Source organism: Mobula hypostoma, chromosome 12 (genome assembly GCF_963921235.1).
Source record: "Mobula hypostoma chromosome 12, sMobHyp1.1, whole genome shotgun sequence".
Taxonomy (NCBI): domain Eukaryota; kingdom Metazoa; phylum Chordata; class Chondrichthyes; order Myliobatiformes; family Myliobatidae; genus Mobula; species Mobula hypostoma.
In genome coordinates, this window is record NC_086108.1 from 4,699,696 (window position 1) to 4,714,376 (window position 14,681).

Consider the following 14,681-nt stretch of genomic DNA (forward strand, 5'->3'; position numbering starts at 1 on the left):
AGGGTCTCGGCCTGAAATGTGGACCGTACCTCTTCCTAGAGATGCTGCCTGGCCTGCTGCCTTCCACCAGCATTTTGTGTGTGTTGCTTGAATCTCCAGCATCTGCAGATTTCCTCGTGCACGCCTGCCTTTCTGTCAGCTACATGGAACAGTCTATGTTCCAACCCTACACTGGTGTCCATCCCACACATTTCCTACGCTACATTGACGACTGCGTTGGTGCTGCTTCCTGCACCCATACTGAGCTCGTCGACTTCATCAACTTTGCCCCCAAACTTCCACCCTGCCCTCAAATTTACCTGGTCCATTTCCAACACCTCCCTCCCCTTTCTCGATCTCACTGTCTCTGTCTCTGGAGACAGCATATCTACTGATGTCTATTATAAACCACAGACTCTCACAGTTATCCAGACTATACCTTTTCCCACTGTTACTTGTAAAAACATCATCCCCTTCTCTCAATTTCTCTGTAACGGCCATATCTGCTCTCAGGACGAGGTTTTTCATTCTAGAACGAAGGAGGTGTCCTCCTTTTTTAAAGAAAGAAGATTCCCTTTTCCCACCATCAACGCTATCCTCAACCACGTCTTTCATTTTACACACGTCTGCACTTACCTACATCTTCCCCCCGCCCCACCTCCCCACTTACTGCTTTCCGCAGAGATTGCTCCCTACGTGACTCCCTTGTCCATTCGTCCCTCCCCATTGATCTCCCTCCTGGCACCTACCCTTGCAAACGGAACAAGTGCTACACCTGCCTCTACACCTCCTTCACTACCATTCAGGGCCCCAAACAGTCCTTCCAAGTGAAGTGACACTTCACCTGTGATTCTCTTGCCGTCCAGTGCTCCCAGTGTGGGCTTTTGTATGCCGGTGAGACCTGAAGTAGATTAGGAGACTGCTTCACTGAGCACCTATACTATGTCTGTCAGAAATACTGATATCTCGCAGTAGCCACCCATTTTAATTCTACTTCCCATTCCTATTCTGATACGCCTATCCACGGCCTCCTCCACTGTTGTGATGTGGCCACACTTAGGTTGGAGGAATAATACATTATATTCCAACCTGATGGTATGAACATAGATTTCTTGAACTTCCAATAATGTCCCCCCCGCCCTCTCCTTCACCATTCCCCATCCCCTTTTCCCTCTCTCACCTTATCTCTTTGCCTGCCCATCGCCTCCCTCTGGTGCTCCTCCCCCCTTTTCTTTCTTCCATGGCCTTCTGTCCTCACTTATCATACTCCCCCTTCTCCAGCCCTGTATGTCTTTCACCAATCAACTTCCCAGCTATTTCCTTCATCCCTCCCCCTTCAGGTTTCACCTATCACCTTGTGCTTCTCCCTCCCTTCTCACACCTTTTAAATCTACTCCTCATCTTTTTTCTCCAGTCCTGCCGAAGGGTCTTGGTCTGAAACATCAACTGTACTTTTTTTCCATAGATGCTGCTGAGTTCCTCCAGCATTTTGCGCATCTTGCTTGGATTGCCAGAATCTGCAGATTTTCTCTTGTTAATGATAAAGCAGTGGTGGTTGGGGGTACAGAGGGGTGAATTAGTGGGTGGAGGTGTCGAACAGCCTTACTGCTTAGGGAACATAACTGTTTTTGAGACTGGTGGTCCTGGTGTGGATGCTACGTAGCCTCCTCCCTGATGGGATTGGGACAAAAAGGTCATGAGCAGGGTAGGTGAGCTACTTCATGATGTTACTGGCCCTTTACCAGCACCATTCTCTATCTATGTCCTTGATGGCAGGTAGGCTAATGCCATCGATGTGATGGGCAGTTGTGACGGCCCATGGTAGAGACTTCCTGCCTGCCACAGTTCAGTTTCCATCCCGTCCAGTGATGCAGCTTGCTGGGATGCTCTCTACTGTAGAATGATGTGAGTATGGATGTGCATTGTTCTGTTCTGGTCACCATGTTCTCAGAAAGATGTTATTAAACTAGAAAGAGTGCAGATAAGATTTACCAAAATATTGCCTGGAGAGATTGTGTGGACTAGCAACATACACAAAGTGCTGGAGGAACTCAGCAGTCAGGCAGCATCTATGAAACAGAGTTTTGGGCTGAGACCCCTCATCAGGACTGGAAAGGGAGGGCCTTTTTTCTGATTCTGCAAATGGAGCTGAAATAAAATACTGAATGGTCATACAGACCCGGGGAGGGTGGAGGTTCAACAACTCCAAGTGTTCATGGTCAGACACCACACGCACATTTTTCAAACAGAGTTCAAGGTCCTTAACCCTTCATTTCTCATGGTTTTCCTAGCAGACGGAGGTCATTGTCAGGTACAGTCTTTCCAGCTAAACAGCTTGGGAGTTGAAGAGAACCAAGAAGATAATAGGTGCTGTGCTACATCACTGATATCCACATGATATGGAAGTTCTCCTGGTTGTCATGGGCAACCAGAATCACAATCAGGCTTAATATTACTGGCATATGTCGTGAAATTTGTTAACTTAGTGGCAGCAGTACAACGCAATACATAATAATATAGGGAAAAAAAGCTGAGAATTACAGAATAAAATATATATTAAATAGCTGAATTAAATAAGTAGTGCAAGAATAGAAATAAAAAACTAGTGAGGTAGTGTTCAAGGGTTCAATGTCCATTCAGAAATCTGATGGCAGAGGGGAAGAAGCTGTTTATGAATCACTGAGTGTGTGTCTTCAGGCTTCTGTACCTCCTCCCTGATGGTAACAGTGAGAAGAGAGCATGTCCTGGGTGATGGGGATCCTTAATGATGGTTGCTGCCTTTTTGAGGCATCGCTCCTTGAAGACGTCCTGGATACCATGGAAACTAGTGTCCATCCATGATGGAGCTGACTAAATTTACAAATCTGTAGATTATTTCAATTCAGTGAAGTAGGCACCCAACCCCTCCCTCCATACCAGACAGCAATGCAGCCAGTTAAAATGCTCTCTATGGTAGATCTGTAGAAATCTTCTACAGAACTCCTAATGAAATATAGCTCAGTTTATCAATTAACAGTTCTGTGACTGATTTAATTTTATCAACTAAGTTCTGTGAGTCTGAGTGCCTGGGGCCAAGGACTGGAGGTGTGTGTGTGTCTGTAAATAAAAAATGGGGTGGGAGAGAGGGAAAGGGGCTTGCATTGTTGTTGTTTTGGTTTTTTATGTTGTTGTTACTGTTTAGACCTTAAGACCATAAAATATAGGAGCAGAATTATGCCATTTCCGCCATCATCCTGATCCATTTTCCCTCTCAGCTCCAGTCTCCTGCCTTCTCCCTGTATCCCCTCATGCTCTGACTGATCAAGAGTCTGTCAACCTCTGCCTTAGATCTACACTTGTTTTGTCCTTCTGAATACTGTAGCGCTGGAATCTGTAGCAACACCCATGGGCAGCCCCTCCAGCACCAGAAGTGTGCTGGCCAACTGCATTACAGCCTGGTATGGGATCACCAATTTCTGTGAAAATCCTACAAAAGGTAGTGGGTTTAGCCCACTACACCCTCCCTATCATTGAGCACATCTACACAAAATGTTGCCGTAGGAAAGGAGCATCCATCATCAAAGATCCTCACCACCCAGGCCATGCTCTTTTCTCACTGCTGCTATCAAGTAAAAGGTACAGGGAGCCTCGGGACTCACACCACCAGGTTTGGGAACAGCTACTACCCCTCAACCATCAGGCTCTTGAACAAAAGGGGATAACTACACTCATAGTACTTCTGGTGTTCACACAACCAATGTTCTCATGTCATAGACTCTTTACCTTGTTCCTTCATGCTTGTCATTTATTGCTATTGATCTATATTAGGATTTGCAGTTTGTTGTCCATTGATCCTGTTTACAGTTACTGCTCTATAAGTATGCTCACAGATAAAGAATCTCAGGGTTGTATGAAGTGACATGTAAGTACTCTGTCAATAAATTTTACTTCGAACTTTGAACTTTTTTAGGTGTCAGATGTGAACGCAAAACACTGTATGTTTTGACTGTACTTACAACAAACGAATCTCAATATCACACACCAAAAACAACATGGCAAGAGCCTAGGGCTGCTGAAACTATGGAACGTTAACCCAGGATGAATCAGTGCTTTCAGTTGATGCTTTGCTGCTGCTTATGCGTGGGAGGGGAGAGGGGGGCTCTGGCGTTCTAACGTTTCCTGTTATTCATTCTTTGGGTTTTTTCCTATTTCATGTATGTCTGCAAACAGTGAGATTTCAGGTTGTATGGTGTATATATTCTCTGATATTAAACTGAAAAATTGAAGCAAAGTTGGGTGGACGGGGAGTTGACGAGAACGAAGGCAGAGCAAATCTGAAAGCCAAGGGACAGCTGTAATATACAGAAAATCAAATTTCAGAGGAAATATAAATCAAGGGATTAAGGCTACTTTACAAAAGGATTTCTGCAGCTGGCTCAGGGTTGAGAGCGTTTCACCTACCCCAGCATAAGCAAATCGCCCAGATGTTTATGTACACACAGGCCACACACAGAGTTCCAGCAGATTCATGTGAAAACTTAAATCTCTCGATTTTAGGTAAAGGAAAAGGAGAAAAAAAGTTACAAATCCTAACCATCAGCAGCACAGACACACAGAGTCACACACAGAGTCTGATTTAGCCCCTGCCAATAACATCAGCCTGCTGAGAGCCCTGATGTGCTGCAGTCACTAACAGTTTAAACACAGCTGTCCTAGTCAGATGTTACTGTTTTATTAAAGCTTGGAAAAAAGCCGCGATCGAGTACAAAACAGATCCTTCCTTTCATCAAACTGGCTTATATTGTTTATTAAAGGAAAAACTGTGCAGAGTTGTGGGGAGCAGCAGTGGTTAATACTATAAACGGAACAATTAGACATGATCAAACATACAAAAGTCTGTAGATGCAGGAAATCCAAAGCAACACACACATGCAAAATGCTGGAGGATCTCAGCAGGTCAGGCAGCATCTACGGAAAAGAGTGAACAGTCGATATTTTGGGCCAAGACCCTTTTCCAGGACTAGGACAGAAGGGGAGAAGACGCTGGAATAAGAAGGTCGGAGGAGGGAAAGGAGCATAGCTATAAGTGATAGTGAAGCCAGGTGGGTGGGAAAGGTCACGGGCTGGAGAAGATAGAATCTGATAGGAGAGGAGAGTGGACCATAGGAAAAAGGGAAGGAGGAGGGGACCCAGGAGAAAGTAATAGGCAGGTGAGAAGAAGTGAAAGGTCAGATTAGACATGATCTTGCCTTGCGGTTGCTAACTTGGAAAGAACATTGAAAAAAATTGAGGCAGAGTGTGTCATCATCTCTGTCTTTTAGGGTAGCTTCGCTCTGCAGGCTCTCAACAGTTGTCACTGTATTTCAAATTGGTACCGATACATTTTTTTCCTAAATTCTTGGATCACTGCAATTTGAACTTGCACTGTCCTGTTCACCCAGCTTCACATATTTTCCCTGTGGGTTGAGACCACTCCAGATGGTGTCTGGAGTAGAGAATGTGTTTCATGACAATGGGTTAGATAATCTTCGAGGTAAAGATGGGCCAAAGAGCCTGTACTCTGCTGTACTGATTGATGTTCTATCATATTTGTCAAAGTAGAATTTATCTATTTACCTATTTATATATAAGTAGAGTGTAGAATGGGCCTTCAAGCCACACTGCCAGAAACCTCGGATTTAACCCCTGCCTAACCACAGGACAATTTACAATGACCAATCAACCTACAAACCAGTATGTCTTTGGACTGTGGGAGGAAACTGGAGCATCCGGCGGAAACCCACACATTCTAAGGGGGAATGTACGAACTTCTGATAGAGGACACTGGAACTGAACTCCGAACTGTGTGATCTGAAATCTCCAGAGGGGAAGGCCTCGAATCCTCAGCTTTGCCCGTTGCTTGGCGGCCGGGGCAGGGTTGAAGCGCTCAGCAGAGATGATGTTTGGTGCTCGATGTCGGAGGCTCGAAGTTTTCAGATGGACTCAGAGTCGGACTGTGGTCGGGTGCTTCCAGGATGCTGCATCGGCAAGTTTGTGGCGCTGGAAGCTCATGGCAGGGAGAGTTTCTCCCTTCTACTGTCTGCGTGAGATGATGGGGCTATCGGGACTTTGAGACTTTTTTTTACCGTGCCCATGGTCTGCTCTTATCAAATTACGGTATTGCTTTGCACTGTTGTAACTATATGTTATAATTATGTGATTTTTGTCAGTTTTAGTCTTGGTCTGTCTGGTGTTTCTGTGATATCATACTGGAGGAACATTGTATCATTTTTTAATGCAAGCATTTCTAAATGACAATAAACGAGGACCGAGGATCCCCATAATCTAATCTAAACTCCCACGCCGACTCACGTCGGTTGCTACGTGACTGCAGCACTCATTAAAAATCATAACCTAACAGTAGGATCGTAGCTCCTTAAACCAGTCTCACTACCACTGACAAAACACACACACAACACTGGAGGATATGAGCAGGTCAGGCAGCATCTATTGAGAGGAATAAACAGTCAACTTTTTGGGCTGAGATCCTTTATCTGGACTCTGATGAAGGGTCCCAAAGAAAGGTCTCATCCTGAAACACTAAATGTTTATTCCTCTCCATAGATGAGTTCCTCCAGCAATTTGTGTGTGTGTGTTACTCTCGATCTCCAGCATCTGCAGAATATCTTGAGTAAATCAAGACTTCTTTTGTCTCACTAACGTATCAGAAGATTCCCTTATGTGTCCAGATTGAAACACAAGGAGGATCCCATAGAAAGATCTCATCTTGAGACTGTTTATTCCTCTCCATAGATGCTGTCTGACCTGCTGGGTTCCTCCAGCATTTTATGTATGGATTCCCAGCATCTGCAGAATCTCTCGTCACGCTGACAAAACATCTAAGTATCACTACTCCAGACTTGCATAGCTCAAAGCATCCCCACAATGCATCATGTGCTCTTCAGAGGTCAGAATCTACGGTGGGAAGTGGACAATTGGTGTTTCAAGTCGAGATCGTCCACCTGAACTGGACGGAAAGGGGGAGAGGGCTCATATAAAGATGGGGAGGGATGGGTGAAGAAAGAGCTGAGATTTACCAGGATACTGCCTGCATTAGAGAGGACAGGCTGGGACATTCCTCTGTCGATCGAGGGACGATGAAAGGTGTACAAGAGGTATCAATAAAGCGGATAGCCAGAGACTTTTTCCCCAGGGAAGAAAAGGCCAACAGAGGAGTATAATTTTGTTTAAAGCAGGGGTTCCGAACGTGGGGTCCACAGACCCCTCGGTTAATGTTAGGGGTCCATGGCATAAAAAAAAGTTGGAAATTCCTGGTTTAGAGGAAGGTATGGGGGTAGGGTGCCAGAAGTATGTTTTTATTTACACAGAGAGTGGTGGGGGCGTGCAATATTCAGCCAAAGGGTGGTGGTAGAGGCAGATACATTCCAGACACTGTAGAGAAATAAGGGACATAGACTCAGGTATCAGGGGAATAGGGGAATAGAATTTGGTTGGAGATGAGGAGGAATTTCCTTTCCCGGAAAATACTGCATTTGTTAAATTCCCCTCCAAAGGAAGCAGTAGAGATGACCTCAACTAATATACTTGTAACTGGGTGACCGTCGGATCTTATTCATTATTGTTAAAAGTGTACTTGGGCATCCATCCAGGTAATGCTAGAATAGTTGTCTGTGCCTTTAAGGGAGATGGTCATGTTATTACACACGCGCGGGATAGTGGGGAGACCATTTTGTTTTCTGCTGAAGACGTGTTGGGGCGTTGGAATTGAGTTCCTCCCGAGGCTGGGCATGGTGAGGAAAGGTGAGCATTAATTGACGATATCCATGTGAATTCGTTTATGCTTGTTGGCGGATCGAGAATATTGGTAATTTGACATGTTTTACATGTGGATGCTTTAGATTTTCACGAGTAAAGGTGTCGACGCTGGATTGCGTGGCTTATACAAAGTTCCTTGCCATCCAAGTAGATCAGTCTTCCTGTAATTTAACTACCAGGTAATACCTTGTAAAAGTTATGCCAAAGTACCTTTTGTCTAACTTTATTGCCTCGGGACTGATTGTGCATGTAACCGCGTAGCGTGAATGTTTAGTCTCTGTTCAGAAGTACAGCACGTGTGTACGTCTTAGATGAGATGTATTCGCTTACATTTTTCACTGTTATGTATAAGATGCAGCATGGGTGGGATTCTAATGTCGTTTGTATTGTGTCCCTTCAGAATTGCCACTACCGTATTAGTACCATATTACTTCTATTATTTTTTAATACTGCATACGCAATTCTGTCCATACATGAGGACGTGGATCGAAAGTTAAACTGAGATTGTAACGGCAAGAACTGGTTGTAAATTCGTTCGTTTTGCTTCGTGACCCTCTTCTGGCACTTAAACATCTAAAACAGATGAAGGAATTAAAACCCGAAAAAGCATTTGCTGTCCTGAGTGTGTACTTTTCCCCAGGCTACAAAATACTTAAGAAAGGTTTTTGCAAAGCAGGGAATTAAGGGGAAAAAGCAGGTAGATGGCATCTGTCTGAGATACTGAAGTGTGGGTTTGTGGACTATAGTTTGATGGATCCTGGATCAATGGACTCTTTGTGAGTTGGGGGGGGGGTGTCGATGCTTTTGCTGGTGTGAGTTAGGGGAGGGGTTTGATGCTTTTGCTGGTGTGAGTTGGAGGGCGTCGATGTTGCTGCTGGTGCGAAGTGTGGTGGGCTTCAGGCCTCCGATGTTTCTCGTTCTGTGGGCTTTCTTTGTTTTGTGGATGTCTGTGAGGTGGATGAATTTCAGGTTGTACACTGTATATACTGTCTACTCTGATATTCAATGTACTTTGAAACCTTTGAAACCAGCCATGATTTTAGTAAATGGCCAAGCAGGCTTGATGGAGCACATGTCCAACTCCTGCTCCTAACATTCCTTGAAGCAATTAGCCTGGCTGAATACCGAATGTTGAGAATACCGAATCTTGTCAGGCTCAAAAACCATTACCGTTCTTATTTCTCTCGATGGTGCTCTCCTGGCTGGTTAACCCTCCAGATGAAGATTCACCACTTGATGTCATGTCATCCCGGCTGTGATGCTCGTAGAGTGGTAAAGGGCGTTGGCCTCCTCCACACCTGCTGGGGAAATAAGGAAACTTACTCCAGGAACCAAAGAAATTTTGCACCCCAAGTTTTAACTTATAACCTATTCTAGAGGTTATGGTTCCAGGATTGTTCTTGGCAATTTTTTCTACAGAAGTGGTTTGTTATTGCATTTTTCTTGGCATTACAAGATGGGTGTCACGCCCCCCCCCCCCCAAACCACCCTCCCTGGCCATTATCAATATTCTTCAGAGATCATCTGCTTGGGTTCAGTAGTCACATAATCAGGACTTGTGATATGCACCACTGCATATCACATTATCAATATTCTTCAGAGATTGTCTGCCTGGTGTCAGTGGTCACATAACCAGGACTTGTGACCTGCACCGGCTGCTCATATGACATCCACCGCCTGTTCCCGTGGCTTCATGTGGCCCTGGTCATGGGGGAGGAACACTGAGCAGGTGCTGCACCATGCCCAAGGGTGACCTGCAGGCTAGCGGAGGGAAGGAGCGCCTTACACCTCCATTGGTAGAGACGTATCTCCACTTGTCACCCATGATCTCTGACAACATACGACACAATAATGATGATGGTACCACAATATGACTGAAACAGTAATCCACTAATATCCAACAACACAAGTTGCTACGACAATGAGAGAACTTAAATTCAGCTAACTGAACAACTTCAGTAATGGTGATTGAGGACTGCCTTTACAAACTCATCTTCGGGAGAGGGAAACCAGAGGTCCATGAGCCGTTCTTCATCAGTGGATCCGAGGTGGAGAGAATGAGCAACTTTAAATTCCTCAGTGTTATTAGTTCAGAGGACCTGTCCTGGACCCAGCACACAAGTGCAATTGTGAAGAAAGTATAGCAGAACCTCTGCTTCCTCAGAGATCTGCGGAAAATGGTGTGACATCTAAAATTTTGACAAATTTCTATAGATGTGTGGTGGAGAGTATATTGACAGGCTGCATCATGGCCTGGTATGGAAACACGAATGCCTTTGAACAGAAAATCTTACAAAAAGTAATGGATACTGCCCAGTACATCACGAATAAAGCCCTCCCAACCATTGAGCACATCTACATAAAATGCTGTCATAATAAAGCAGATTCCATCATCAGAGATCCCCCACCACCCAGGCCATGCTCTTTCCTCACTGCTGCCATCAGGAAGAAGGTACAGGAGCCTCAGGACTCTCACCACCAGGTTCAAGAACAGTTACTACCCCTCAACAACCAGGTTGTTGAATAAAAGAGGATAACTACACTCACCTGCCCATCCATTGAGATGTTCCCACGACCAATGATCTCACTTTAAGGACTCTTTATCTCATTATCTCATGTTCTCGTTATTTATTGCTATTTACTTATATTTGCGTTTACAAAGTTTGTTATCTTCTGCACTGTGGTTGATCTTTCATTGATCCTGTGATAGTTACTATTCTATAGATTTGCTGAGTATGCCCACAGGAAAATGAATCTCAGGGTTGTATATGATGATGTATATGTACTCTGAAAATAAATGCACTTTGAACTTTGATGCACTAATGAACTAAGACCTCCATCATTACCCAGTCTGACACGTCTCCAACTATAGACCACAGTAATATGGTTGATTTTTAACCTCCATCCTGGCAAACCACTCAACACGACTGAGCCAGAGTGAAAGCTCTCCAACTTGGGGCACAGTGCAAGACCACGGTGGTTAAAGACCACTTTCCTCAGGAGTATCTAAGGGTGCTCGGTGATTACTGCAAGAATAATTTAGAATAGATTGAACATTTACAAGTCCCACTGCTCCGTTGAAGCTAATAGGGTATTATTGATTGCAGCTGGTTTAAGCCTCTGAGTGCAAATTCCGCCTGAGGAATCAGGTCAGGTTTTTGGGGAGGAAGGAATGTGAAGAAAGCACAGGACAGTGAAAACAGACCAAAATATCAGGGGTTCTCCGGCACTGGTAAAACATTCAATGTACTGTATACAGAAGATAATCCCAGTCTCTGATTTTGTCTGTACAAACAACATTAATGCTGCTCAGCTGCAGAACTGGGAACAATAAATATAGAAACAAAAAAGCACAGATAAATTAAACTTCAAAAAGTAGGAAATACTGGAAATACTCAGCCGGCTCAGGGAGGGAGAGGGAGGGGGAGAGAGAGGGGGAGAAGGAGGGGGAGAGGAGGGAGAGAGGAAGGGGAGAGGGAGGGGGAGAGAGGGGGTGAGGGGAGACAGGGCAGAGAGGGAGGGGGAGAGGAAGGGGAGAGAGGGAGGGGGAGAGGAAGGGGAGAGAGGGAGGGGGAGAGGAAGGGGAGAGAGGGAGGAAAAGGGGTGAGAGGGGTGAGAGGGGGGAGAGAGGGTAGAGGGGGAGGGGAGGAGGGGAGATAGAGGGCAGGGAAAATGGGGGAGAGAGGGGAGACAGGGGACAGGGAAAGGGGAGGGGAGAGAGAATGGAGAGGGGGATTAGGAGGAGATGAAGGAAGTGAGATAGAAAGAAAAGAAGTGGGGGAATGGGGGAGGGGAGAGGGAGCAGACGGGGTAAGAGAGGGAGGGTTGAGAGAGGAACAGAGACGGGAGGGAGAGAGGCAGAGGTCAGAGTTAACCAGAGCAGGTCTATTCATATGAAACATTAACTGCCTTCCTCTTCGTAGGTGCTGCCTAACTGGTATTTCCAGAATTTTCTGTACCATGTTTGTAGTAAATTATAACTCCTAAAAGGGACAGTCATCTTCAAACTCTCCTTCATAACCATCTGAGATTGACATCTGTCTAAAGACAGCAGAGCTTAAGAATGTGGGTCTAAAGAAGGGAAGCTACCAATGAGGTGTTACGGCATGTCAACTATTCTTTGATGCTCAGCACATGTTTTCTGTGAAGAGTAACATATCAAATTCTTTTCTTTCCCTTTCTCCAATCAACAGCTCCCCGTCCTGTCCCACTCTCCCTCCACTGAGACACAACTTCACTGAGCTCCGCTCTGTGCCCCACCAGCCCGTCCTGTTCACTCTCATTCCACGGTGACAGTGTTGCTGAACTTTCCTCTATTCCCCACCAACCGGCCTTGTTCCAGTTGACTGAATCGGCATTAAACAACAGTCTTTTTCCTGCCACATTAGCCCAGTGATAACGAATGGGAGAGTGTGTGATTATACCTTTGTGCCCTTTTCCTCAGAAGAATGCATGACTCCCAGTACATCAAAAAATTTGTCTTTATTGTGGGGATATCATAAAATATATCGTACAATACATTCCTGTTTACCCATAAGTTGAGGGTTGAAGAGTCCCATTAGAAGTTGAACTTACGACAACGCTGTAGTGTTTCTGGAGCCATTTACATTTCAAAACGTAGATCAAGTTCAAAATAGCCTTACCCAAAGAATAAGCTTGTATAGAGAAACATAGAAACATAGAAAATAGGTGCAGGAGTAGGCCATTCGGCCCTTCGAGCCTGCACCGCCATTTATTATGATCATGGCTGATCATCCAACTCAGAACCCCGCCCCAGCCTTCCCTCCATACCCCCTGATCCCCGTAGCCACAAGGGCCATATCTAACTCCCTCTTAAATATAGCCAATGAACCGGCCTCAACTGTTTCCTGTGGCAGAGAATTCCACAGATTCACCACTCTCTGTGTGAAGAAGTTTTTCCTAATCTCGGTCCTAAAAGGCTTCGCTTTTATCCTCAAACTGTTGGAAATCTAGTGTAACACACACCAAATGTTGGAGGAACTCAGCAGATCAGACAGCATCTGTGGAAGGGAAGAAGCAGCTGATGTTTCGGGTGGAGATCCTTCATATAGCTTGATTAAGGTTCTTGGCTAGAAATGTCAGCCGGATATTCTCCTCCATGGATGCTGCCTGATCTGCTGAGATCTCCCAGCATTTTGTGTGTGCCAGTCTGGATTTCCAGCATCTGCAGAATCTCTTGTGCTTACGATATTTGTGACGTGCTTATAATGCGGAAAAATTTAATGGAATGCAGAATGATTGGAATGCAAGCAATCTGGTTATAAAATGCAACTGGAAGGAGTGCATTCTGCTGACGGACATTTTATCTCACCTATTATTTAGAGAAGGTGACATAGATGTTACAGTATTGATTGTCACACAGCACCACCTCGTCTTTAAAGATGACAAAGACCTTGAGGAGCTGAATTACAAGGAAAGGTACTTCATTGCCTGAGTGTAGGAGTTTGAGGGCTGACTTGATAGAGGTCTACAAAATTATGAGGGGGGTATAGGCAAGGTGTATGCATGCGGGACTTTTCCCCTCAGGTTAGGTGAGGCTAAAACTAGAGGTCATAGGTTAGGGATGAAAAGTGAAATATTTAAGGGGAACATGAAGAATATCTTCATTTAGAGGGTGGTGTGAGTGTGGATCGAGCAAATATGAGGAATATAGATAGGGTAAATCCAAACAGGACTTTTCCACTGAGGTTTGGAAAGACCAGAACTAGAGGACAGAATCAGAATCAGCAGCATATGTCATTGAAAATTTTCAAAGTCCATTCAGAAATTGGATGTTAGAGGGGTTAAGGGTGAAAGTTGAGGGGAACCTCAGGGGAACTCACTCAGAGGGTGGTGCAAGTGTGGAATATAGATAGGGTAAATGCAGGCAGGCTTATTCCACTGAGATTTGGTGAGACCACAGTTATAGATTAAGAGTGAAAGATGAACTATTTAAGGGGAACTTCTTCACTCAGAGGGTGGTGAGAGTGTGGAACGGGCTGCCAGTGGAAGTGTTGGATGTGGGTTTGATTTCAACATTTAAGAGAAGTTTGAAGAGTACATGGATGGGAGGGGCTTGGAGGGCTATGTTCCAAGTGTACATTGAAGTTTGGAACAGACTAGATGGGCTCTAGATTATTTGTAACAAGAGAGCAATAATCCTTGTCTGGAGCCCGTTCTGAGTTATGCTGGATGGTGGCTTATGTGAAGAGCTTATGAAGCAGGAACAGGTCAGTCACCTTAATGGAGCTGTAGACGCTGGAATCTGGAGTAATGCACCTGTAGTCTCCAGTGTTAACTTCACAGAAAGTTGGTGTGGTTTATTATTGTCGCATTTGCTGAGGTAGAGTGAGAAACTGTTTTGCATGCCATCTGCACAAATTATTTCACCACATTAGTGCACTGGGGTAGTATGTTATTATTTACTTTACTTTACTTTATTGTCGCCAAACAATTGATACTAGAGTGTACAATCATCACAGCGATATTTAATTCTGCGCTTTGCGCTCCCTGGAGTACAAATCGATAGTAAATAGTAAAAATTTAAATTATAAATCATAAATAGAAAATAGAAAAGGGAAAGTAAGGTAGTGCAAAAAAACCCAGAGGCAGGTCCGGATATTTGGAGAGTACGCCCAGATCTGGGTCAGGATCCATTCAGCAGTCTTATCACAGTTGGAAAGAAGCTGTTCCCAAATCTGGCCAAATCTTATGTTATGTGTGCATAATAAAGCAATTCACTTTCCAGTGGCCAGTGCAAGGGGTTCACCTGGAACAATGGTGACCAGGTTGTGCACACATGGGATTGAGCTGAAGTTCAGTACTAGAATGTTCTCAAGTAAACCCACACCAAATTTGTCTTTATTAAGAACATAAAATGGTGTCAGAAAGACACAAATATTAATGCA

The 14,681-nt window shown here is 44.7% G+C and overlaps 1 protein-coding gene across 16 annotated transcripts in view; it reads right to left on the reverse strand.

Annotated features, from left to right (window-relative positions):
- The window catches only part of sipa1l3 (signal-induced proliferation-associated 1 like 3), a 415,438-nt gene that overhangs the window by 72,428 nt on the left and 328,329 nt on the right, over positions 1 to 14,681 (reverse strand). For 15 of the 16 annotated variants that reach the window (XM_063063512.1, XM_063063522.1, XM_063063516.1 and 12 more), the window contains one exon: positions 8,944 to 9,074. In XM_063063512.1, coding sequence (XP_062919582.1) covers positions 8,944 to 9,074 — 131 coding nt within the window. The remainder of the gene's footprint in view (positions 1 to 8,943; positions 9,075 to 14,681) is intronic. The other variant, XM_063063524.1, reaches the window with a different exon arrangement.